Genomic DNA, 27915 nt, shown 5'->3' with positions numbered 1-27915 from the left:
CCAGTTAATAAAAATACAGAAAACATATACACCATCGCGTTTGTTTTCACCCTCGTATGCGTATATGACGCATTCTTTAAGCATGGATTGACAGAGTTATGGGATTAATGTCCACCTCACTTGTTGAGACACAGAAGTCCCTCTGTTGTTGCCTTATTTAAAATATTTTAAATACAGAAACTAATTTAAGAACGCTAACTTAATTCACGAAAAAGAATTATTATTGCCTGATAAGAGGCGACTGTCAATTATCGGCCCCTTTAAGAGCTTCTGTCGCTGTCATTGACGAAATTTCCTGGTGTGAAGTGAGTCTTGCTGGATATCAACAACAGATTGAAAGATACCCCAAATGATGATTTGCAGTTCGCATGCGATTCTAATCCGCAATAACGCTGCAAATAACATCTGACAGATAATGGAGTCGCATTTGTAGATCAATGTGTCTGCTTGGGCATTTTACGCAGGATTTCTCATCGAGCTGGTAGCAGGTGGCGACGGAGCGGGGCGAAGCTCGAATATTCATGCCTTCCTGTTAATGAAACTTAATTACGGATTCCGTGCAAGGTGGGTAAGAAACTTTCTAACCCCTTTCTGGTTTTTAATCCCAATGCGGGCGGGGCGCGTGCTACAATGTGTCGGACTGATGAAGCTTTTGTTACATTGTTGCGTTCGAATTCGAAACCTCAAACTCATTACAGCGCGCGCGACTCGCGAGCGAATGTGCCACATTGTTTGTAGTTTTGTGCAGCGCAGCACGCTTTCTGGACATATGTCTATTTCACGCTATTAATTAATATATTATATGGCTTAATGTGACAACAATCCCTTACAGTCAAGACGAGGTAAGAAAACGATTTTAAATTTTGTGCACGCACACGAAAGCCGCCATTCTATACACGGCATCGATCTATAAGATGTTCCATAGTGACGAAAGGCTTTTTAGGTCAAGGCATTAGTCGGCAATCTATTGATGGTGTAACTGTGTCAATCCTCGATGTTTTATTGATGAGATCCAACTTGAACTACACGGGGAGGTGATGAAGATGCAGAATGCTTGGGATAGGCTAAAGCAAGCATTGTGTTAACAAGATGCCTTTTATTATTTAACAGGGGATTTCAATGAACGAGGAAGCATGTAAAAAGGCGCTAAACATTGCTGACAGATACAGTAATAGGCTGCGGAGGTTCTGACAATAGGGGCGGGTGGTGTTTGGAGAGAGTAAGGGGGAATTGAGATTGCCACAATGCCAGTAAATGAGGCTGTAAAGGGAGCACAGAGGAGCAGCCTGACCGCTGAACTCATCTTCAGAGTCGGGAGAGTGAAAGGGGAGTCGCCCAGTGGCGTCAGTACTGAGAAAATAGTTTTGGTAGTCGTGGTGTTTACCTATGATGTAATTCTAATGGGTGTTAATATAGAATTACAATATAATGGCGTCTTGAATGGAATACAACAGTCATGGAACGTTGTTTTCTTTTATAACGCATTTTGTCATGCATTGTACATTCCCAGCTATCAAGAAACGTTCACAAAATGTTGGCTAATGTTCTGGCAAGGTTCTTAGACCGTTTAGTTGGGCGTTTGTTGGGACTACAACGCGAATTGTTCGGGACTACAACGCGCTTTTTCCTGATCTTGTGAAGTCACAATGTCACTCATTTAAATAATCCTGCCCACGTGATAGCAAAAAAGGGGGCGAGGCCTAGTCGAGCTGACGAAGAACATCTGCATTAGTAGCGTTTTGTTGCCATGTCGAAGAGACGCTGTTTTTTCCACCCCGGTTCCAAAACCCCTTTGTTTGGCCTTCCTAAGGCGGACGAATTAAAAACGTTTATTTTAAACACTGTTCCTGAATATTTTAACCCCAACGTTTATCTGTGTGCTGCACATTTTACGGAGAACAGCTTCCAGAACCTATGAGTACAATTCCAGCTATACGCACAAAAGCTTTTCATGAAAGATGGAGCAGTTACCACTTTGTCGGGACAATCGGTTTATGAATCACAACCTGTAAGTATGTTTTAGTATTTGTTTGAAAACGCCCCCTGTAGGCCTACCCTCATTCACCATTCCCTACATTACTTCACTAATATAGTTTACTTGAAGGAGTGAATGAAAATGAGTGAGTGAATTTGGAGTGCGCCGTAAGGCCTGCCACTTTTGCATAGTTTGTGTTTGCTGTTTAATTTTATTTTTTTTACTTCGCAAACTGGCAGCTCCTGTAGTAATGTAAAGATTTATCTTGAACTCTTTCACTGAAACTAGCTCGTTAATACAAGCTAAATGTAAAGCTTTATAGCTTAATTCAACAATTTAATAGTCAATTAAAAAGGAATTTATACCTGTCAGTGCTGTCAAATCGATTAATCGCATCTAACATAAGTTTTTGTTTACATGATATATGTGTGTATATAGTTTTATATTGTATATGTTTGTGCGTGTATGTGCACAGTATACACACAGAGAAGTGTATGTAAATGTACTGTATATACACACATATTACATAAACAAACTTTTCTGTTAGATGTGAATAATTGCGATTAATTGATTTGACGGCACTAATAACTATGATGTATCGCTGCAACCACATTGGACCAGCGGTTTGGAAAATGGATGGATGATTCAGCTGCAGACGCCATCTTCTGCCACAAGGGAATTTATTTGGCATGACCCTTGCGGTGCATTGAGTATTCTCTAGCTGTTGAGCGTACATCGGTTGTGCGCTCGTTTTTGTAGTGCATTGTGGGTTTGAATGAGTGCACTCGATAACGTCTCCTATGGTTTCGGACACCACTACAAATGGCTGTTCCCTCAAAAAGTGCCCTATTTAAGGGAATAGGGGGTGATTTCGGACACAGCCACAGACTTCACTTGTTTAATTACTGGATGAATCAGCGTTTTTGAACGAATCTCTTTAACGGTCACTTTTTGCCACCTACTGGTGTAACAATGTAATTGATTCAATCTTTATTTGAAGTGTCATTACTTTCAAAAGGTGATTTACTGTATTTTGATTGCTACCATATACATCAGTGTTTATATCCGAACTATAAGCTTTTATCCCAGTACTTCTGTGTCAATTTGAATTATTGTAACAGAAATCATGATACTGTGTGGTTGAAAAGACTGTTTGTGACGCTTTTTCATACCTATACATGACAGCTGCTCTGGCTGGGTCAGCGGCAGCGCCAACGCAGATCTGAATGTTCGCTGTGATCGAACTTGTCAAAGGTTTAATAGACACAGGCGAATCACTGTCATTAAGGAATAAGATTGCGTGGGTGTTTGAATCAAGATCGCAACCTTTTAACGATTAATCGTTTTAACGATTAATCTTAATATGATTTTAGATTCTGGTTCTTGGCAAACTTTTCTTTTGGTATCTTAATTAAGGCCTTATGTTTCAAACCCATTGATATAGGGATCTCAATGCAGCTCCATGTCCAAATTGGTAAATATTACCCATTTTCAATTGTCAAAAACCAAACGTGGGTCAATTTTCTCAGGTGAAAAATGTCATTTTGACCTCCCTCTACAGAGTAGTGAATAACAAAAAAAACAACTAAAAAATACATGACATTTTAATATTTTGGCTTTAATCTGTTATATTTATCATAAAACTGATTTGCTTTTAACAATATAAAACATTTGAGCTGGGGAATTTTCTGAAATTTGGGTGATTTGACTTTTCAAGATACGTTGCACCAGGTGTCATTTTTAGGAAAAGTGTTACTTTTACAGAAATTATTTTCTTATACTATGAAACATAAGAGAGAAAAAGAAGGTTTACTTTAGGCCTGATGTAGTACTCTTTCACAAGCAAAACTTTTATAGAAAGAGGCTGTGATTAGTTGTCACACCCTGTCATAATTTCTCATAAAATGCTGCGTTCTAATGAGTTTAAACATTGTAAATCTGACAAATGGGTGATAAATACCATCCGCAGATATGTTTCCGTTTCCCTCATGAGAGCTGCTTGAAACGTCTGCTTATTGTGAGAAGGAAAAGAAAAAAAAAACTTCACAGGAAGCCAAAATCAGTCTGCTTAAGAACAAGACGACTGGTGTTAAACCTCAGTACTATCATTATCATGTACAGCATGTTGTCTGAGCTCTGGAAGTGAAATTAGAACAGGGTTGGAGGTTTTGAGTGTCTAGGCACGCATACGATCGCTTTGTTCCCAGGCCTGCTTTGTTTGCTGTAAGGTCAACTAACTGCAGGGAATGCAGAGTTTGGAACACCAATAGCGTTATTTTGTGCCCCACTCTGGGCCTTTGGTTCCTGGAGAGTTTTTTAGTATAAATAATCCAGTCACATGTTGCAAAGCTGTGTTAGTGTTTTAACCTCAGCATTCTCAGGGAATGTTTGTAGATGCACAAAGACGTTTAAGACATTGCCTGAGGAAGAGCACAATAGTTCATGACCTGCTTCTTTCCATGAGTTTAACAGCCGAATGTCCTGTTTCCATTAGGTAGTTATTGGCACATATTAAAGATTAAAGATCAAAAATTTATATTATGTCATTAACTACTCGCCCTCATGACGTTCTAAACCTGTATGACTAACACTCTTCAGTGGAACACAAAAGGAAACATTTTGAATAATGTGCTGGTTGCTTTTTTTCTATACAGTTCTATATAGAGTGAGGCTTTCAAGCTTCGAAAAGGATGCAAAAGCCCCATAAAGTAAAAAAAAAGTGGGTTTTAAAATGCTTTATTCTGAGACCAGTTTTGTGTGAGCAACTGTGCTGTTATTAACTAAAACAATTAAAAATGATTTTCTGTAATTCAATTAAAACTTAAACTTGTTTTCAGTTAAATGTCAAGGCAATAGTTATTTGTTTTTCAATTTTTGTTTAAGTTGAATTACTAAAAAGGCTTAAACTATAATATAAAATAGTTTTATAATAATTTTAATTTATAGTTATTTATATAAAAATGTTAAAGCTACTGTAAATAGAAATATTTGCAAAAAAATGAATTATTACGTCAAAATCACAATAAAATTATTAAGACTAAAATGAAAAATGAAAATATATAAAAAAATATTAAAATGACATTGAGGAATAGTACATTGTTATATAGTGCTGCACCTGTGTTAAAATTCTAGACTATACCAATAAGCCAATAATTGTTTTCATTTTATGGCCAAATGGTTGATTTTAAAACCTCATTTTGTCTAAATTAATAAAAAATAAAACATGAATTTGTAGATGCTACAAGTGAATTTAGGCATCACAACAGTATAATGCACTGTATAAAAGTTTGCAATTTGTGTTTTTAAAGATCATTTTTCTTTTTAAAGTATCATAATCTAACACTCACTAAAAGTTAGTAGAATTGAGCATGTACAATTAAATATCCAGTACTGACCATATATACAACATTTACAGATTATTTCGAGTCAAGTCTTTTCAATGAATCTGTCAATTCAGTTCACAAATCCTGTCTATGATTCGTTTACAAATCAGAAGTCATACAGATTTTTTTACGGCATGGAGGTGAGTAACTTATCACTTTTAGATAGATTTGAAATGTCTGGTTTTCCTCACACTTCAAACTGGACAAGGGTCTCACTATGGGCCAAAACGGCCGTGAGGATCATGGGGCCTCTACCTCTGACCCACATACTGTACAGAACAGGGTGCTGGGCCACACTAGTCCCACATCAGCTGATCTCTTTGAGATTGTAGCAGTTTCTCACAGCGAGATCAAGCGTCCCAGTTCACAGACCTCAATACCCAGTCCAGAGAGACTATTATTGTGTAAGCGAATGACTGTCAGTTGCACATTATTCCTGAGCTAAGAATGGCTGGCTTTGTCTTACTCCGCTTCTGGATTTCACTTGGACAATAATATGAAGAATGTTTCTTAATGAGTGTAAATATTCATATCGTGGTACTTTCCATGTTCAGTATGTGCAATGAACGCATGAAAAGCCAGAACTTGGTCTAAATGAGAATGATATTTATCAAGATATTATTGTGCAATTGTACGTTTCTTCATCGCTGCACGGTTTCACGTCAACACAATGACTTAGAAGCTGCTTTTGTCCCTACAGGGTTGCCAGCCGCCATGTTAAGATAAAGACACAGATCTCTGTGTTGAACATGCTAAAGCGTCTGGATAAGATAAGGTTCAGAGGACCGAAGCGAGATGAGTTCCTGGACCTTGCCGAGTCCCCCAACGCATCTGATAGCGAATGTAATGACGACGTCCCAGTAAAACAGCGGAGCTCTATCAAAGACACAGAAGAGCAGCGAGACCCTGTAAGTGACATTCCTTCATATGTGGGAATATCAAGGGAGCATCTGTCAGAAAGTGCTGAAGATTTCTTTTCTTTTTTTAAAGTTGAGTGTTTTGTGTCTGTAGAAAAATGTAGAGATGCGATAAGATTGTGAATAAGCCATTTCGAAATGGTGTAGACCTCTATTTTGAAGATTTCATAACACCAGTCATAGAAAACCATTCAGTTCAAACCCCCCCACCCCCAAAACATTTTATTTTAATTTCTTTTTTCCCATTCTGTTTTTTTAAATGATTCTTTGATGCATGTTATTCAAAAATGGATTCTTGATCTTTAATCACTTAGGCGGCGCAGTATTGGCTGTTTTCTCACTTTTTAAAAAAAAATTTTGTTATTGAAAGGAAGTGTGTTTTACATGTCATCGCTGTTGGGCGGAAACCTTCTAACACTTTTTTTTTTTTTTTTTTTACAATTGTGGCTTTATACATGGCCGGACACTTTCATGTGGCATTTATATTCTTAACATTTTACCAAAACCAAGCGCAAATGGAGTTACAAGTTTGTTGACCACCGAATTTCAGAGAATTTTGGACATGCGTGTTTTGTCCGTCATTGAAATGGGCGCATCTGAGGCGGTATGTGCATCTCATTACGTTTTCATCAACTTACAATTTATAAAGTTTATTGTAGTGGTACATTTCTTTGTTATTGGGCCAAAATCTCATGTTATAAAAGATGAAGTGCTTCACACAGGCTATTTTAAGAACCACTGTGCTAGACTGAGACACTCTTTTCTGCTCCTCAAATACATAAAACATTAGTCTTTACATATATAATGTTTCCTGAGTAAACACTGTACTTATTCAAAGAACCAGTTCTTTATTTACCCTTGCATTGCAAACAAGCAGAGACTGTTCAAACTGCATGCGGCACTTCATTTAAGATTGAGGCAGGTGAAGTTATGAGGCTTTACTGACCGGTTTAGTCACTCTTTTTAATACTTTTTATTGCTTAAATATTTTCAAAAACCCACAGATAGACATAAAGGGTGATCAATAGTAATGAGTTATGAAAAAAACTAATTACGGAGTATAGAAATATAAGGTTTCCACCCGACAATATTCATCTCAGCGACGCTCTCAGCAGTGTGTGTGGAGTCGGGTTATTCGCTAACCGTTTTTTACTGTGGTTTATGTAGAAATGTGTTGGCTAAATGTTTTTAGCTGAATATTAAACAAATATTCCATTTGAGTTTTATGAACAGATACTTGTAGAATATCATTATTAATTATATTAATTTTAAAAAAGTGTTCCCCGTCACTTGCTTCCAGCCTGTATTTAATTCCTGTTCTTTGCATTGCATGTAGAGCCAGATTCCCAAAGGACTTTCAGCCCAAACATCCATTTGCTTCACTGTATTTCTTTCTGTATAAATGACCTCTTCCTGTTGTTGCAGCTGAGAGTTCCCTTCATCGTTCACACCCAGACTTCCAAATACTTCTAGTCTAAAAAAAAATCTCGAGTGTTTCTTTGTCAAGAAGATTGTATCTCAATATACTCAAGCTGCAGTATCTTTTCCTGTGGACGTTTGTTTCTAATCCCCCCAGTGTTCAGCACTGACCTTTGATGTCTTACATGTCATTTTACAGGAAAAGAACTGATTGTTTTGAACCACGTTTTGAGAAAATGATGTTATTAAGGGCTTTCGTATAGGTCGGCCTTGTCGAAGCACGTTTTCTGAGAAATTGCATTTGCTGCTTCTAATTTGATAAGCGCTGGAAAGCTCACCTACGAGAGCTGCTGTGTCTCTGCAAGCTTATGAGCCGGTCACCATGGTTACAGCTGCCGCACTGGCGTCCGGTTGGTGACTAGAGCCGTGATTTGTTGAGTCCTGGTTATGCTGAACTTCTATGAAGATGATGCTGTAACGTCTCTGGCAGGCTGGAGCACAAATCTGTGAAATGTCTTTTACTGGACTCCTAATGGACACTCATGTATTAGACCATAACGTGGCCATATAAAAAAAAAACATTTTTAATGCACTGATCATTTTGGAGATTTTGGGCCATTTGGCTTTTCATAACATGTTGATTCAGACTAGTATTGCTGTCATTGCATGAGCTTCTCATCATTTCTCTTACTGATTTTCTCCAGGCTGGTTCAGGGACTCTCACCATGTCTGCTCCTCTCAACCAGGACTACAAAATGTGTGATTCAGACCGACTCAACGAGGTCAAAGGTCACCTGGAGATAGCCTTACTGGAAAAGCACTTTCTTCGTGAGTAACCCAGAAAAATTCTTGTAGGATCGCTGTTTTACATGGTTACATCGTTTTAAATTATCATCACTGCTCCCCTGATACACATCCTATTCTGTTGCTGATTTTGCAGTTCTTTTCTGTGGGATTTCATGCTTTATAATGGCCCCATTTTTAAGCCATTGTGCTTCTGTTCTAAAACCTTGCAAGTTGTATCGCTGCGTACTGTCTGCATAGTCAGCAGTTTAAGGCAGCTGTCATGGAACTGGTTGCATTGACAGTCGACTCATCCGAAAGTGAAAGCGGTGAACAGTGATCCTAATATGACTAGCGCCCACTTTCAGCAAGTCAGTTAGGACTGTACATTACCTAATTAATATTCATGAGCCAGGCTGTGATTTATAATTCAATATAATATAGCTTGCTTACCTAGGACCACACTTTTAATACATTGAAATGCTTTATCTAATTAATATTGATGAGCCAGGCTGATTCATATTTAATAAAAATGTAATGCTTATATGCAGTCTTTGCAACGTTTGTTATAATTATAAATATTTAAAGATTATAATTTAAGTATATTATTGTTATAAATATTTACTCTTAATTAAAGTATAATATTTGAATATTCATAATTGTAATATACATTTATTTGTAAATTATAATAAAATACAAGTGTTTGTAATCAACATTTCATTCAACACAGGTCATTGTGGATTTATTTATTTTTTTTATTTTTTTTACTGAGCTTGTTGCAGTGCATTTAGGGATTGCATACTTACAACCACACCTATGATACCTTGAAATGCTTTTGGAATCGGGCTATTATATATTTTTTTTACATATTCTCAGATGCTTTAAAATTTAGTTTTAACTTGAATATCCAGAATTTGTTAGAAACGGCTCTTCAGGAAAAAGTGATTTGTCCTCCCAGGCCTCCAGATCTGCAGTATATCTCAAGCTAAATGGGTGATGTCTCACTGTGTCTGTGGATTTATCACCCCGAGCAGTGGAGTGAGATCATTCTCATTAGGACGGGAGCTGCCTGCACCTTACGGCGATAAACCCACCATGTATACTGCTGATCCATCTCACCTCTACCACTTTTCAATTAGTGAGACTTTCAGAAGCAGAGATTAGCCCTCCACTGGGGTTCATACATACACACACACACACACGCATACAACAGACGATTTCTGGAGTAGTATCATCTTTTTCTTTATCTTTAGATTTTTCCAGCATGTTGAGGCATTAAAATATCTTGTTTTCCATTCATTATATTGGCTTAAACAGAACATTAGTGTTGTATTACGAGATTGGGAGTGTCTGGTCTATTTTTAGACCCTGTGTTTGTATTTGTATGTATGTGAGTGCATACGAATTGCCCTCGAGCACTGCAGTACTGGAAAGCAGCAAAAGGTCAGACCTGGGCGGCCACACTGCTGCTGCCCAAAAAAGCGGACTGGACTTATTAATAGTTTGTTACACAACAGAGGCCTCTCCGCTCTAAAAAGAAAGAAAGGGAGACCTAATGGCTTTGACTTAACCTGTGAATGATGATGCTGCAAGGTTATATGTGGTGAGGTCAAAGATTTGGATGCTCTTTTTGTGACTCTTCACATCTGGACTGTTCTGTAGATCAGTGGGTTGTGACCCGGAAATGGGATCTAATTTAATTGTATAATATAAAATAAGGAAATACAAAATGTGTATGTGTATGTAATTATTTCAATCAAATATATAAGTCAGTGCATTACATTGCAGTGTTGTAGTTCTGTTAACATTTATGACTGTGAAATGAATAAGTCCAAAGAGCTATTGCCCAGTTTACTTGAGTAGCATTAGTCTTGTGATGTTGGTAAATGCCAGGGGCCGGTAACAAATGGTCATAAGATCATAAGACAGATCTTCATACTTCCCATCCCTCATCTCACTGTTCTTGGATCAAATGACATGACCTCTTTGGAAGCTGCAGCTGTCAGTTTTACAATAGAGTTGTGCTGACTGCTAGTGACTCCTTGCTCAGTCAGAACATGCACCATGTCAACATGAAAGACCTTCATTGCTAATGTTTGGTGAAACTTTCAAACATATCATACTTCCTCAAACATTTATTTTATAAATTTTTTCCCATTCAACTTTCTGGAGGAAAACGGTGTTCTAGCTTAACATGAGTCGTTCACAAATTCATTTAATCAGATTACTCTGTGATGAGCTAGCATTGGTCCATGGTTTTGTGTAGCCTTTGCCATTGTGTTAATGGTCTTTTTGGCAGAGACAGGCATGGCTGATTGTGTGAACTATGTGAAAGGATGCTGTCAGTCAGAAAGGCTTTCATATGCTTAATTGCTTTGGTGTAAATGGGCCATTAGATGCTATCATTTTTTTTTTCCTAGCTTTTTTTTGCTCCAGTAAGTTGGCGTGAGCTGAGGCTGAAGTTTGTATTTCAGAGAGGGCAGTGAGACAGCACAGCTTCAGTGAAGGACAGTGGGCCAAGATCCAATCTGGCAAACTCATTGAACATGTCCTTATCAAGCCATAAAAATGTTGTTTACATTTTCAAGTTCCTTCCGCATTGTTTCTGCCTGAGCAATGTGCTGATTGCTTATGGGTTAATTATGTAATTACTTTATCATTTAATTATTAACATTTTAAAAATCTGAGTTTAAATAATAAATAATTGTTAAATTGTGTGTATACATATATGCACAGTCACACACAATTTTTTAAATATATTTTACCATTCTATTTGGTGCTACCGGTGGCACAGAAATGATACCTTCACCTTCAGCCCGAGTGTAAAAGTAACCAAAGTACATTGTGACTAAGCAACTCAATGTTTAAACGCGACACTAGGTTCTATTACATTTCCTTGTTGACTAATGGGTTATTGGTTTACAGTTAGTTACCATTACGTTTACAGTAAGTGCCTTTTTGAGTTCAGGGTCTCATCTGTGCAGTGCAACATTGCAACACAAATATTGTTCTAAGACTAAGTGCTTGTAGCATGGCAAAGATTAATATCTGCTTACAAGATTATTTCTGCCACAATTTCACTGTAACCGAAAGCAGGTTGAGTTTGCATACCAGAACGTGAAAAAAGCTCACACAATAGCACAAATCTAGCAAATGTTCCCAAAAGGATTATTCATGTAAAGCTCCTAAACATTTGCTTTGCACAACATGTTACAGGAGATTAGGATATCTGTAAGTATTATTTGGTTTGTTCTTATTCTTTATTATTATTAATAGTAATATGATTTATTATTATGATTATTGATATTTATACTTTTGTACAACTAGATCTAGATTTGCTTGCCTTGACATTCCGAACACGCTGTAAAGTGAAGAATAGCATCATGGCTATAAATATTAATTCCGATCCAATGTTTTATCACTGTGAAACAGCTTGCTCAGTCCCTCCGTCCACTAGCTCCGGGTTTAGCGACGGCCCCTATGGTCTGCACTGATCATCTGGATTCAGATGTCTTCTCTTTTGGCGCACCTGCCCTTGAGCCAGCGGCAGGGGGTCTTTATCATGACTATAGCGCCTCTGTGGGAGACTCAGGAACTGCTGAATTATAGATGAAGATGGGCTTGTGTTCCAGGCAACCTTGAAGCAGGCATTGTGTGCAATAGAGGGCAGGTGGAAAAACGACTCGATTAGGGCTGTTGTGCTGGTGCATGAGTCTAGAGGCAAAAAGTTTTCAGAAAACATGCTCTTTGTTAGAACTGTGATTCATTTATTTTCGTTTTGTTAGATCAAGGACGATCCGTCTCTGCCAGCAGCTACATGTTTGTTTGACTCGAGAATCATCAAGTTCTCTGAAATTGAGGATGAAGTGTCTCGAATCTCCCTCTGGTTCCTCTGCCGAGTGTCCTGTCCTGTGAGAGAGCTTAATTTAGTGTCATCTTTGAGATTTAGGATGACTAGGATCCTGTCATCCTAACCCTCTGGAACAAGTTCAATTCAGCTATAAAGCAGCTCTACAGAAGACAATAGTGTTATTATTCAGCTCAGTTCAAGTTTTGTTCTCACCCGTTAGTATCAGTGCAGTCAAATCAATATTACTGAATATTAAGTGTCCCCAACTAAGCAAGCCAATAGAAATCAAACTCCATCAGGTGATTAGAAATGGAGAAAACAAACCATGGGAGAAACCAGGCTCAGTCGGGGAGGCAGTTCTCCTCTTGCCTAGATGAACATTTAGCCAGTCATTATTGCAAAATAAACCTTAAGAGAGTGATACAAGATCCTGATCATGCTGTCAGGGTTTATTTTGCAACAACGACCAGCTGACCCTTTGTATCGCGTATATATTTGACATCTGTGGCCAAAGAGACCTCAAGCTTGCTGTTGGTCTCCGAGTTCGTTTCCTGAAGTCTACAGCAATCTCCTCAGTCCTTCAATCATGCAGTTGAACTGTTTTCTTTGTGTATTGCTCACAGAGGAGGAGTTGAGGAAGCTCCGAGAGGAGATAAATGTCGACACCCTGAAGCAGGAGCTGGAGAAAGAGAAATTGAAAAGAGTCGATCTCGAGCAGAAAATGAATGAAATTCTCAGATCCAGGTATGGGAGGTGATGCTTTTCCACAGTATAGAAGTTTCCCGCAACAACATTTGACACGTCTATAGTTTATAATTTAATACATAAATGTTCCATTTTAGTTATTTCTATATTTATTTGTTGTTAATACTTTCTAAACAATAAGTGTGCTTGGTCCAGACTAGAAGATTCACCACCTCCACCTCCACCTCCAAAGCCACAAGTCACTTCAGTCAATGGAACAGGTAAAGCTTAGTTTGTTCTCCTTCTAGATCTATAGAGATCTTGAGACCCACTTACTTATGCATTCAAATGGAAATTGATATCTCTAATAGCAATACATCATAATCACTTTTGCCTGTTGCTGTTTTGACTCTAAGGGCGCATTCATTGTTAATTTATTGATTTTTCTTTATTTTATTTTTCAACACTCTTTATCTCTTTTATTCTCTAATAGAGCACTTTTTCTGTAGCACTGAGGCTTTTAGGTAGTTGCTGTCAAATATGTTGAATAATGGTTCACGCTTAGATTTTTTTTTTCTGCATTTGATCTTGTTTTATGCATTATTATTATTATTAGAAAATGTGTAACTAAAGCCCAAGTATACTTCGATGTAATTTTCGTCATCAGGAGGGCCCGCGGACGTCTCGGCACACCGTCCTTGTGCAGCCCAATTTTTGTTTCTGCTCGGACAGTTCACATATAACATCGCATGTGCGAGTGACTTGAGCACTTGAATACAAAGTCTTTTTTACATCTTTCCATGCTCACGGCCAAATGAGTATCCCTCGAAAGGCGAAATGCGGATTATTTTCGGGCCTTAAGCAAGTCTTATTTCTTAATAACAAAAAAGATATGCATTACATCGTAATCTGGGATGTGTTTTGCACAAAAATGCAGCTTTTATTAGTGGTTCAAAACATGATTACATGCAGTCTAGTCCTAAATAAAATGTTTTTGTTTTATGTGGTTTTGAGTAACACATTTGGCTTTACTTTTGCTATTTGTTTTCTCATATGGAGATGGTTTGGATGTGCGTTGTGTAATTACTAGCTGCAGGCACACAGTCCCTCATTAAGAATAATCCGGATTCATCAACATTAGAACGAGAAGAATAAATTGAATTGGACACGCACCTGTCCTGCCTGAAATTGTATGTGGCAATTTTTTTCTGTGCGCTAAACAACACTTTATTAGTGATTGAGAACCAGTGCCCTTATTTTGAAGTTCATTTGAGGAACACGATTATAGTTTATCCATCGCTTCAACTGATTGATAGCGGATTTTTAGCTTTTGTCTTTCATGCTTCAGATATTTTGTTATATCACAGTTAATTTTTTTTATTATTTTGTCAACTGCAATTCATGTAGAAGAGTTGTTTTTTTCCATTTCACCTATAATTAAACATCCCTTGAAATGGCTGATTCTCATTTGTGATAATGCTCAATTGAATTCTGAGAATATTACAGCCCGTTTTATGTTTATATTGTGAATCAGGTAAATGTCTGCAGTGCTGCATTGAAGTGTTGTGCTGTTTTTGAACTGATAGGGGACAAACAGAAGGATACCTTAAGATCCCGGCTGTGGAAATGGCTCTATGAGCGCTTTGGTGTTTATATCGAAGACTTCCGCTTTCAACCTGAGGAGAATACAGTCGAGACTGAGGAACCACTAAGTGCTAAAAGGTGACCAGCTCAAATAAAGCCTCGTTTAGTTTGTTTCGATTAATAATTTACAGGTTTTGAAGGGAGGTTGAACAGAGAACTGCTCAAGCCATGGGTCATTCCTGTTACGCAGTACCTTTTGAACTCTGTAAACCCTGGTCAGACTCAGACTCTGGTCAACTATACTAAAACATTTAGAAGTTATTTACCCAAGTATTTAAAAGTATTAAAATATACATGTAATATAATGGTATTTTTTCTTTTTCCATGTGTGTGTATAATGTATTTAAGAAATATTTGCATGTATATACTGTGTATATATATGTTTATACATACTTTATATTATATATTAATATTTTATATACAAGTAACACATTTTTCTTAAATAAATAAATAAACTTTATTTTGGATGCGATTAATCGTTGGCCAGCCCTAATATTTATATAATATTTTTTTCTGCTGTTTTTGCATTAACTTTTTGTTTGTTTAACTTGCAAAAGACTTTCATAAATTGCTGAAAATTTCATAAATCATAAAAACCAAATTTAAAACCAAAGTAAATTTGAGAATTTCATTATTTGTAGTTCAGCTTTGTTCAGTTAATTGTAATTTTATGAAAAGAAAACTAACATGATTGATTTTCCTCTTTAAAACTTTTAAATCTTAATAAGTTTCATATTTTATCCAATATATTCAGACATATTCAAGTATACTTGAAAACATGAAAATGTACTGACTGCATGAATGTAATGACCTGGATGTAATTGAATGCTAGGTGTGATTAAAAACCCATTTTGGAATCAGGCTTTTTTCTGTGTTTTTAAACCTGTTTTTATTGTATATTTTCTATATCTTAAATTGTTGTAATGTGCTGGATGGGACATTGAACTGGATGTCTTTATATGCAGTCTCAATTTTCATGCTATTTCTGGCTTTATAATTTCACCCTCCCAACGGATCTCATTAAATAATTAATTTTCTTTTCTCCTCTTTGCAGATTAACTGAAAATATGAGACGACTCAGTAAGTGTTTTCATATTGCAGCCCAAATAAAAAACCCTCCAAGCCATAACGCTAAATATTTTAATGGATTGCAGCCCCATTTTAATTCCCATCACCTCTGCTGTGTCACGGGCATGAAACTGACTGTGTTCTGGTCTGTGTGTTGCGTGTGTGTGTTTTCAGAACGGGGTGCTAAGCCTGTAACTAACTTCATGAGGAACCTTTCTGCCTTATCCAGCTGGCACTCTGTCTACACGTCAGCCATCGCCTTTATTGTGAGCACAGCCCACCCACACAAACCCCTCCAACACCATTCATCACTCTTTATCATGTTTATGTAGCCTCCCAGTCCAAAGTGTCTGTTTTACTACCATAATTAAAACAAATAAATCTCATTGTTGTCTGCATACCACCAGATTTGAAAAAGCCCCACCTCAGGTTAAACTAATCTGTTACACGGTTTAATGTTTATTAGGTCGGTGTGATAAAAGTTGGCTGATCTTAAAATGCTAAAATGTAGATAAATAGTGCCACCACGTGTTTCTGTATGATGGCTGACATGATTTCAACACTGCCGGAAACACGCCTGACATGCCATCCTTCATTTTAATGTCTTCTTCCCTCTCATCTTTTCCACAGATCTATATGAATGCTGCCTGGCATGGCTGGGTTATCCCCATGTTTCTATTTTTAGCCATTCTGCGGTTGTCCTTGAATTACCTCATTGCAAAGTACGTCCGACATAATCTATCACTGGTTCAATTCACAACTAGTTCACAAACCCATGTGCTGGTTGCATGACATGGGGTCTGACCCATAATTAGATATCCCTTTAACTAACCTATTATTTAGCATAGAAAAAAAAATACATTTTAAAAATAATTAAATGTTACATTTAAATCCAATTTTTTTTAAATACGGTATAAAAAAATTTTTTGTGCATACTAAAACAGTTCTGCGTGTATCTTTTCAGGGGTTGGAGGATACAGTGGAGTATTGTGCCTGAGGTGTCCGAACCGATAGTAAGTATTAGCCTCATTTTAATTTCTTAACATCAGTAAGTTGTTAAATATAAATGCTTGATTAAAAGCCTTAATGCTTCATTTGTGCTCTTCTTTTTTATTAGGAGCCTCCAAAGGAAGATCTCACAGTCTCAGAGAAGTTCCAGTTAGTGTTGGATGTTGCACAGAAAGCACAGGTAAGTGATTTGTGACTTTTTGTTCTAGCTGTGGTGGTGTAATGTCGACACCTTTCATTTTGCTTCACACATAAAGCTGTTGACGCACAAGTGACGTCTTTTCACAGAATCTATTTGGAAAGATGTCAGACGTATTGGAAAAAATCAAAAAGTGAGTATGTTTAAAATTGAATTGTGGGACCGGCCGGTATAACAGTATATACTGTGTAATGGTTCAGATGCCATTTGGCTCTGCATTTACTTATTTTTTAAATAAATATAAATAAATAAAATTAACTTGTGTATTAACAGTACTTTTATTTTTATTCAAGTTTCAAATAAATAAATAAATAAATAATTTTATGATTGTGATATATTTATAAAAATATATTTTGATTTTATTATTTAGTTTAAAAAAAGTACTATTGTGAGAGCATAAAGTTTATATAAAATTAATAGTACAATGATATTGATTTTTTTTGGTATTACTGCCCTGTTTAAGTATGTTTTATTGTATAAATGTATATTTACATGCATGTATGCATACTATGATGTACTGTATATAATTGCATTGCAGTCTGTTCATGTGGGTGCAGCCTGAAATCACACAGAAACTGTATGTTGGTTTGTGGATGGCGTTCATCACTTCCTGTTTGCTGCCATATAAACTCTTAGGCTTCATGATTGGTAAGAAATTCAGTTTGACATGCGACAATAATTTGAATGTGCTTGTTTTTTGTCTCAAGTCTCTAATTTTCATTTATTTGTGGTTATTTCAGGGTTTTATGCTGGCATCAAATTCTTCATCATTGACTTTATCTTCAAAAGCTGCCCAAAACTGAGGGACAAGTACGACACACCCTACATTGTATGGGCCAACTTACCCACAGACCCGCAGCTCAAAGAGCGTAACAACGCCACACTGAGCAGACGGGTGAGTGAACTGTTCGCGTGCGCAACCTCATTGTTCGGGTTTCAAAAGGCTTGTAAAATATTAATCCTGATTCCTTTTTTGTCTCTTTATGAGGAGGAACTTGTCAGTTATGACTGAAAATGAGCAATAGTTTCCTCTTTTTAGTTAGTAGCCTTTATTTAACCAAAATACAACTATTGATGGCAAAAAGAATACATATATTATATTATATTATATTATTTTATATTATAAGATTGACCTGGCCAAGCTGTCAAAAAGAACATACAGTACATTAATATAGTCATTACATTACATCTCCATCTTAGCCAGGTCACTCTTGAATAAGAATTGTATCTTGGTGCTAATAAACATCTTAAAATCAGTTAAATATCATTTAAAATGAAATTTAAAATAAATAAATAAATAAACTAAAACAAAGAAATAAGCACAAAATGGAGGACAGATCAAAACAGTGTCTACAAGATGGTTAAACATGAATTCAGCCAATAGAGGATATGTAACTCCTCTTTTTCATTAATAAATGGCAGGATTTTGGTTTGTGTGATGGTCTGTCACATGTTTATTCTGTTATTTTTCCTCTCTCAGCTGTCTGGGTTCGAAAAGGTAGGGATCTAGTGTGGCCTTTGGTTTGACAACAGTGCCTGTGTTTGCCACCAATGGCTGGTCCTGCGTGTGTGTGTGTGTTTTTATGTGTGTGTGTGTCAGGAATATGCAGTATGACACTGACAATGTCTGCCGACATTTGGATCAAAAACTGTCTTTTTAAAAATGCATATTACTAATTTGCACAAAACTTATATGAACAAGATTGTAAAGTACCAGGATGTTTTTGATCTATCGTCATCAGACAAGGTGATAGTGTAGAAATACTGTGTGAGTGTGTGTGACATGCGAGGTTTATCTGAGAGGTTCTCTGCTGCTCTATACTATAGTTTAGTGTAGAATAATAGGCTTAAAAGTATTTTGAAGCAGTGACCACATTAGAGCAGTCAAGCTTTTACATATTTTAGCAACAAATTACACTTTATGGAGACATTTGTTGAGAATTAGAAGGAAACTCATCCTTTTCTATTTATGCACGACTTAAAGTAAAAAAAATGTTCATATGATTACATAAATGCCTTGTGTAGGTGGCTAGAGATTCTGAAAAGCTTGGCTCTTCTGGTGTCGCCACTTTTTGTAGCGTTTACTTTTCAAAGCTAGTTTACAATTACCTCTCAGAAAATGGAGAGGTAAAGTGATGATCAGATGAATTATATTAGAAATTTAATTATAAATGCATATATTTACTTTCAAAATGGTTGTTATTTGAAAATGTTGCATATTATGAGATTGTATGACTATAGGATCCAAGTTTTTGTCATGTTTGAGCAGTGGCCTCGAAGTGGCTACATTTACAGTAGTCAGTTGTGTCCGTTATTCAACATTTCTTTTGCGGATATGTTGTATTTGCAGACGTACTCTCTATGCACGAAGAAGCAGTTTTCTGCAAATATAAGGTTTCTTCAACTGTGGCCACTTGTCCTGTAGATAAAAAATAATAAAATAAAAAATAAAGTCCCTTAACATACTTTTCTCACTCTCAAAAGTGATTTATATAATTTGTCTACTAACAAAAGTAGACTTGCATGATTCAAATGAGAAAAACATTGAAAATTGCCATATAGTTTTCACACAATAGATGTTAACATTTTACTAATAATATTTTACTGTTTATATTATCATAGTTTTATTTTTTTAGATATGTATAGATTTAATTTCTTTAAATTATAAACCTCAATAACAATAATTAACGATAAATAATGAAACTGATAGTATAAACAAAGTGGAAAACGTATTACAGTAACAATAATATATATTGTTGTTATTAATGTATGTTTTAAATTAAGAATCTTTATTAGTATCATCAAAAATCATCATCACAAAAAATTGGATGGCATAAAATAAGAGTGCATGTGTAGTTTTATTATACATCTATAATAAGACAATTAGATGTAGTATTATTATTATTATTATTATTATTGATTTGCAATAAACAATAAAATGTAATTATAAGACAATTAGACCGTATCAAAAATAGCTCATGATGGCATTGAAAATTTATCAAATTGAATTGTGAATAGAATAGTTATTCATTTATTTTATAGTGTATATGTATGTATAACAAATAGCTCTTCTGTATAATTTTTATATAAATCAGCTCCGACGACTTAAAAGTGCCCGTAGTTGAAGAAATGCCCATGAACATTTATCAGATGACTTCTGTCTTGCTCATTCCCAAACTCTAACACATTCTGTAAATAAATGAATACCTTGGTAATATGGTAGTATGTTGGTGAGTGCTAATACCTATGATAAGTGGCTGTTTAACTCCGGCTTTGAGCTTTGCACTAGTCCTCAGCAGCACCCTCCTCCAGGCATCCCTCGCTACTGTTTGGCATCCAACCCAGAGAACCGAGTCTGTCACCAGGAGTCCACATGCAGCTGAGCCACTGACCCATCATTCACTGTGCTATAGGTCAACACTGCTGCTTGGCTCAATGGCATTCACTGGTTTTATGACAATTGACAAGCTTCCCCCACATGGGTGCTGTTTTTGGGGCCCTCAAGTGCTGATCTAGGATTAATTCTGTTCTTTATCTGGTGAGGAGGTAAAAGATAGCATTGATCCTTCATTGGCACACAGGAACCTGGGGCTTTATTTACACATCCTGCTCCTAAATTAATCATTTTGCTTGTTCCCCGTAGCAGATCCAGCCAACGGTAGCACGTGGCGCTCAATCGGCTGGGATGTCATGCGGGATTGGTCGTGAGGAGGAAAGCGGACGGGCTTACAACACCAAGAGAGGCCCGTTTCATGAAGTCTTCAACTTGTCTGAAAATGAGCGCCCCCTGCCAGGTGGGAAGGGAAACTGCGGTTGCCTTTGAACATTTCATATGGACTTTGTTGTGTCTTTAATTGTAAAAGAATGTTTGATTTGATTCACAGTGTGTGAGAACGGATGGCGATGTTGCTTGATCAACAGGGACAGGAAAATGCCGACTGACTACATCCGCAATGGTGTCCTCTACGTCACAGAGAAGTATGCATGCAGGACAGCAGTATTTTTCCATTAAATGGCAATATTTACCAATTGCATTTACTCTGAACAAAGTTGTAAATGTTTTGTCATATTTAAAAAAGGCACAAGAGTTGTATTGTTAGGCCCTCTGCAAAACTGTGTTTTGTGTTTTTAGTTACCTGTGTTTCGAGAGTTCCAGTTCCCGGGCAACCTCCTCGAAAAAAAATAAAGTCATCAAGCTCCACGACATCACAGATATTCAGAAGGTCTGCCAAATGTTTTGTGGATGATTAACTAATTTTTCTGGAGTGCTTTGTTCTAACTGGATTCTCTACACATGTTAACAGTACAAGGTGTTGTCAGTATTGCCTGGATCTGGGATGGGGATCTCGATTACAACGCCATCCACTCTAAAGGTAAGTGGCCAGCAGCCAATGTACAGAATATCAGAGAGCGTATGTGTATATATATGAGATGCACCGATACTAAGTTTCTCCACCGATACCAATAGCCGATTATTCATATATTCGTATCTGCTGATACCGATACTTTGATTTTCTTAAGGGGAAAAAATCTCTCCCAAATAATGCTGCAAACTATACTGAGAACCCTCTCATTTGGTACATTACTATTATATCAGAGGTTTAAATTAACAACCGAGCTCAAACGATTATTTTCAACTGCTATTTATTTTCAGATATAATAAATGCTTAAATAAAAACTGAAATGTTGGTAGTTTTCATAAACTCTTATGAATTTATTGGAGCATACATATACAATTAACCGTAAATAAGCTCTTCTCTAGTGATTTTTATAGCTAACTAATGAATATGGAATAACTTTCCTGAGGTAAATGCAAGGTTAAGCAACTTTGTTCACAAGCTGTTTTATTGACGTATCTCCGCGGTTTCAACCGATTTATCGATTACATTAAACATGATTCATTTCGGTAAGATGTACTGTATCTTTCAACATACCTTCATGCATGTTTTTTCGTACTAAACTATATTTAAGCTGCCGCTTGATCGGAGGCGCTACAGCACTCTGTAACATCACATTTAAGAGCATCAAAACACCATTTATTGTTTGAATTTCGTGACTAAAATGGACAGAATTTGAAAGCTGAGACTTTTTCTTATTAGAAGTAACAAAACACAAAGCTCTGTGCAGTTACTGGATGGGAGGTATATACTGTTTTGTATAGGGAAAAACTGCAGACAGGGCAACCCCGGCTTGAACTACGGTGATTCATAGGAGTTCATTCAATGGAGTCTGCTTTCGTCCCTTTTTTTTTTTTTTTGCTGTTAATGTGTTGTTGTCACGTTAACTTGCCCTAAATTCAACAAAACACTTTCTTCACACACAGTATGAGTTGCAGTCTGACACATTTTTCCACCCCCTTTTGATTGACAGGATATAATCGGCCCTGAGCTAAGAATATTTTATGAATTAGTTTATTACTTTTTCTACATTAGGAAATCAAGATGATTAGTTATGATGAGTTATGCATTCAAAAACTCACATTATAATAACTGAAGTTACTCTACACTGCAAAATGTATATCTTTCTTACATCTTATCTGCACATTGATTTTTATGATGAGAGAATTTGGGAGAGTGCAGAATTCAGTCAGAACTAAACCCTGGTATTTTCAGTGGTGACTAATCAAAATGCCTCTGATTGGCCATTGCATTCATAAGCTTAACAGAAGCACGTGCGATTGGTTATAATGCTCAATGCTGCCAAAAAGATGTAAAAAGAAATCTGATGCGACATGCGATCTCAATGTAATACCGGAATCTACACTTTTCATTAGATCTGTCATAACCCTTTCATTAAAGGAATAGTTCACCCAAAAATGAAAATCAGCCCATGATTTACTCACCCTGAAGCCATCCTAGGTGTTTATTACATTCTTCTTTCAGTCGAATACAATCGGAGTTATATTGAAAAATGTCCTGGCTCTTCCAAGCTTTATAATAGGAGTCAGTGGGTATATTTTTTTGGAAGTCCATCAAAGTTCATCCATCCATCCATGATAAAAGTGCTTGACACGGCTCTGGCAGGTTAATAAAGGCCTTCTGAAGTGAAGGGTTACTCTTTTGGCATAAGTCGACTTGCGTACGGCCGTCTGCCAGAAGCTAGTTATTTTAGTTGATATAGTTTTAAATATGAATAATTTTCTTACACGAACACATCGCTTCACTTCAGAAGGCCTTTATTAACCCGCCAGAGCTGTGTCAAGCACTTTTATCATGGATGGATGGATGAGCCTTGATGGACTTCCAAAAAAATATAACCTTGGAAGAGCCAGGACAATTTTGTAATATAACCCCGATTTGTATTCGTCTGAAAGAAGAATGTCATATACACCTAGGATGGCTTCAGGGTGAGTAAACTATGGGCTAATTTTCATTTTTGGATGAACTTTCTCTTTAAGTCTGTCACGATAAAAGTGACATAAAAATTATTTACATTAGTATGTAGCCCCCTTATCTTGAATTTGGGGGGCATTTTTGTTCATTTTAATGGTATTTTTGCCCAAAGCCACCATTTATTTCCAACCCTGAAGTTTTTTTATTTTTTTTTATTTTTTTTAGTTGAAAACAGTTGTGCTGCTCATTATTTTTGTGTAAACCATGATATATATATTTTTTCGGATCTTTAAATTATAGAAATTTCAAACAAACAGCAAATATTTGGAATGGCATTTTTTTCTGGTGTTTGTGTGTGTATATACATTCTATAAATAATATACATGTATTGTTTACTTACTAAAACACACATGTATATACTACTGTGCATGTGTTGGCTAAATATTGTAATGAGTATCGTTGCACACAGGTTTAATTAAAAATAAATTAAATTGTAAAGCTACCTGTATATATATATATTTTTTATTATTATTACTTCTAATTTATAATAATTACTTCCTCTTTATAATAGTAGGATATTAAGGTTAAATGTTTCAAGGTTGTTTACACAGTTCAATTCCACCCTCTCGCCCTGCTAGGTTTCTTTGCTCATTGTATTCTCTGGCTCCAAACCATGGCACCACAGTGAGCACCAGAGGCAGCTGTTTACCACTGTAGCTAGGTAACAAAGAAGGTGCCAAAAAAGGAAAAGCTAGTAGGCTAATTGTTTAGCTTACACACTAACTGAGATAACTGAATGTGAAATGCTTACTGTATTTATGGCATTGGTTATATTATATGATGATTTTGACCATCTAAAAGCTGCATTTTGCTAGATTTCTAATCAGGCACCAAACTGAGTGTCCATTACATGTTCTTTCAACCAATAGAATCGCTTCTACACCGGATCGCTTTAATACCAACTGCGATTCAAACTGAAGTCCATGCAAATCTTTCTGTGATGTCAAATGGACCAAAATCACTAGTGTGAAAAGCACACTAACTTTTATGCCTCTTCCGCAGCCTCTAGTGTTTGGTGCCATGATTCATCGGGACGAGGCCTTCGATGCCATCAACACTCAGTACATGAAGATCATAAATTCCACAGCAGCTACCACAGTCACAAGCCCAGAGACATAACTGGATCAACATATGACATAAGGTAGTCCATAAGGCAGCCCTAACCTTAATGTAGCACTATCCTAACCGCTATATGGAGAAGATGGCTTCCGGAAGTTGTCCGCCCAATCTCCAACCCAAAAAGATGGATTTGAGGAGAAGAAACTGCAAAAAAAATAATAATTTCATATTCTCTTTTAAATGACGTGAGTATTAGGAAGGGGTGTTTTATATAATGTTCTCTCAAATGGCGTACTATAATCTTACACAAGTGTTTGTCAGGATGGGTCTTATTTTATAAGGTTAGGGGTTGGTTGTGCTTCTTACTTGTTTGTCCTGTGTCCTACAACTGCGAAATGTCACTTCAGAACAGGAGCTGGTACTCCTTTGTGTCTCTCGGAGGGCTCTGTGTGATCCGTGTGTAGTCAGACCATATAACCTTCTCTGAGCTTACCGCCATTTTCACTTAATTGCATCACCGCTGGCCTTGCACAAAGAAACAGCACTTAGTGTTGCTGAGAGCTTTTAAAGTGATTTAAGGGGAAAAGGAACAGACTTAACCGTCAACCGAAATCCATACGCGCAAAGCAGCTCCCAACTGCCGACCACACCGTTCCTTGGGACGCGCCAACTTTCTCATTAGTGATACTTGTATTAACTTATGACAAAAAAACGACCTCATTTTAAAGGAATAGTTCACATATTAACCCAGAAGGGAGATATTTAGGCAGAATGTCCAAGCTGCTCCTTTCACCCAAATAGGAAAATTCTGTCAACATTTACTCACTCTCATGTTTCAAACCCATATGATTTGCTCCTGTGGGATGAACTAGAAGATATTTTGAAGAATATTTTTATTTTTATTTTTTTTCATACAGTTAAAGTCAATGGGGTCCAAAACAACTCTGGACCCCATTGACTTTCATTTAATGGAGAGAGAAAAAAAAGTTTTTACAATATCTCCTATTGTGTTCCACATAAAAAGCCATACAGGTTTGAAACAACATGATGTTGATTAAGTATTCAAATACTTCTTGGCTGAACTGTCCTCATTCTGGTCTGTATCAGGGTGCTTTTTTTGTTTGTTTTTTGTTTTTACTTAAAGCACAAAAATATCACCAGTCTTACTCATTAAATGAATGTGCACAAATAAAAGACTGTTCAAACTAAGCAGGAATTAGCTGGTAATGTTAATATATTAATTCTCATTCCTCGTCATTGAGCCCTGAGATTATTGAAGTGTTAAGGCCTTTTGAATATGGTTAGTTAAATGTCTTCATTTAATAATATTGTACCCCAAAAAAAAGATCTGATTATTGAAGCAACCACAGGCTAATTTCTCTATGTATGTCATATGTTATGATTCTTCTAAAAGTGTGCATAGGGAACTCCAAATTAACTTGATACATAAAAACTACTACTTTGTTTTACTCATTCATAACATCTCTATTTGTAACTTTTGACTATGCAGATTTTTACAGCTCGTTTTGGATTAAAAGCAGGTCTTTTCTTTCTTAAGAGAAGAGGGTCTTACAGTATGTCATGGTTTTCTGGTTTATTTGTCTCCAACTCTTTTTTTTCTTCTTCTTCTTTCTTTTTTTGCTCTTTTAATGTTTACGTGTTTCAAAATGTGTTGTGCTAAATTGCACTTTAGACAGTCTTTTATTCTTTTGTTTTATCCGTTCAAGCCTTGTTTCTCACCTGCCTTATTCTGCCTTATTTTGTATTATTTTATTTTTTCAAACCCTTTGCCACTTGAAAATTTTCTTTCTTCAAATCATTTTGAGTCAGTATATGCCTGTTGGAGTTAGACTCTGGACTCCTTGAATGCTGTTTGTTTACCATAGATTTTTATATGGCACTTTTTGGGCCTAATAAATATATGGCCACTTATATAGTGGAAGATCATTTAGTTAGAATAAATATGATGGTACTATTGTCTGTGCAGAAGTATGTATTTGTGAAAACACATGAATAGTGCACCTTGGTTTTATTAATTTCATCTTTTAACATTGTTCTAAAAATCAAATTCCATTATTGATTTTTGAAGTGGAAAAATTGACCACCAATGATTGTCATTTGCCAAATAAATATGTATTGTTGTTTGCGCTCTGTTTCTGCCCCAGAACAGTTTCGTTTACAGACATTTGTGTTCCACAATGGACTAGTTTGATCCCTGGAGCAATGGGGGCATGAAAATTAGCCATGGTTGCCTGTAGTGAATGTTGAAGGAGCTGGAAAATCATAGTTTTTAAATGCCTTGTTAAAACATTTTATTCTTTTATTTTGCATTCTACCATATTCTTCATCCAGCTTTAAAAAATGGATTATTGTTCCTCGGAAGTCATTGGCTATAGCATGAAAGGGTGTTTTTTGTATTATTTCACTCAGTGTATTACTCTGTTTAAGTCGTTTTACATTTCAGTCAAGTATCCATTTAGTTGGTTGTATAGCACACAGTTGTCACAACGGCATTTACATTGGTACGGCCACCCAGCAAAACTTTGCAGAGAAACAACCACCGTAAATTGGAGTCTAATTACTCAGAGACTTGAGTAAATCTGATGTGCTGAATGTGACTGGATGTTTGTTTATCAAACATTTGTATTTACACTGGATGTACATGACTGGTAAACTCTTTCCTGCTTTCCTCTGATTAGTCTTCATTGGAGAAGAAATAAACTCGGAGTTCTTTGTAACCTTTATTGTTTGTTTTCTTTTTTTCCACCTGTGGAGATGCCAAATAGCATTATATAATGAATGAGACAGATGTCAGTTCTAATATATCAGAGTGCCCACAGATAGTGTGATGTTTCACTAGAAGGCACCACATGAATCATAACCTTGATTTAGAGGGCTCCACTACTGTATGTCTTTCTAATGTTCCTTGTTTTGTTTTGGAGGTCTCCTACAACAGGTTTACATTCATCTAAGATCAAAATCACTATAATTTTCTTATGAGATATACATTGCACATCACCTCATTTCTCAAAGAGCCTGAAAACAGTTTGTTTGAGAATTTGGTCTCTCTAAACCCCTCCTTTCTGAGACCCTACTCTGCTCTGATTGGTCAGACGGCCCAGTCTGTTGTGATTGGTCTACTCTGCTCTGATTGGTCAGATGGCCCAGTCTGTTGTGATTGGTCTATCGCTAACAGCGCGTGTCGGAAACAAAACGGCAATTACCATATCTGAATTTCAACTCTGGAGGCTTCCTCAGCTCTATACACTGTGATTCAGACGACGATGGCGTTGGTTTTACCGGATCAGTTGAAGCCCATGCAAAGTGGATTTGCTTTCTCAGTGTCGAAAACGGTGTCTTCTCGACATCAAACTCTTCCAGGCCTCAGCTACAACTATGGTGTTTGAGGGCGAGTCAAAGTAGAATTGTAGCGAGTCAGTGAAGACCAAAGGCAGGCTTTCTTGTGAATTTGTTACAAATCTACATGGATTTGTAACAGGAAGTGAGACTGGAATTGCTGGCACTCGTTTCAGA

General features: G+C 36.6%; 1 protein-coding gene across 5 annotated transcripts; it reads left to right on the top strand.

The window, feature by feature from the left end:
- The first annotated feature begins 84 nt into the window (after positions 1-84).
- gramd4b (GRAM domain containing 4b) lies at positions 85-27119 on the top strand. 5 transcript variants are annotated; one of them, XM_082160141.1, is made up of 21 exons: positions 85-564; positions 1903-2008; positions 6059-6266; positions 8399-8522; positions 12951-13071; positions 13228-13292; positions 14598-14733; positions 15710-15735; positions 15898-15989; positions 16354-16445; positions 16688-16736; positions 16841-16912; positions 17020-17063; positions 17469-17578; positions 17671-17825; positions 18411-18428; positions 20574-20724; positions 20815-20908; positions 21063-21153; positions 21235-21303; positions 24325-27119. In XM_082160141.1, the coding sequence occupies exons 2-21, from the start codon at positions 1959-1961 to the stop codon at positions 24439-24441; spliced, it is 1884 nt and encodes a 627-aa protein (XP_082016267.1). In that variant the 5' UTR covers positions 85-564; positions 1903-1958; the 3' UTR covers positions 24442-27119. The 5 variants fall into 5 exon arrangements, with proteins under 5 accessions (XP_082016267.1, XP_082016269.1, XP_082016270.1 ...); XM_082160143.1 differs by lacking the exon at positions 1903-2008 and having other exon boundaries at positions 86-564; XM_082160144.1 differs by lacking the exon at positions 18411-18428 and having other exon boundaries at positions 86-564; positions 20577-20724.
- Positions 27120-27915: the final 796 nt, after the last annotated feature.

The sequence above is a fragment of the Leuciscus leuciscus genome (assembly GCF_965113295.1).
Source record: "Leuciscus leuciscus genome assembly, chromosome: 25".
Lineage (NCBI taxonomy): Eukaryota > Metazoa > Chordata > Actinopteri > Cypriniformes > Leuciscidae > Leuciscus > Leuciscus leuciscus.
This window is presented reverse-complemented; position numbering and strand designations above follow the sequence as displayed.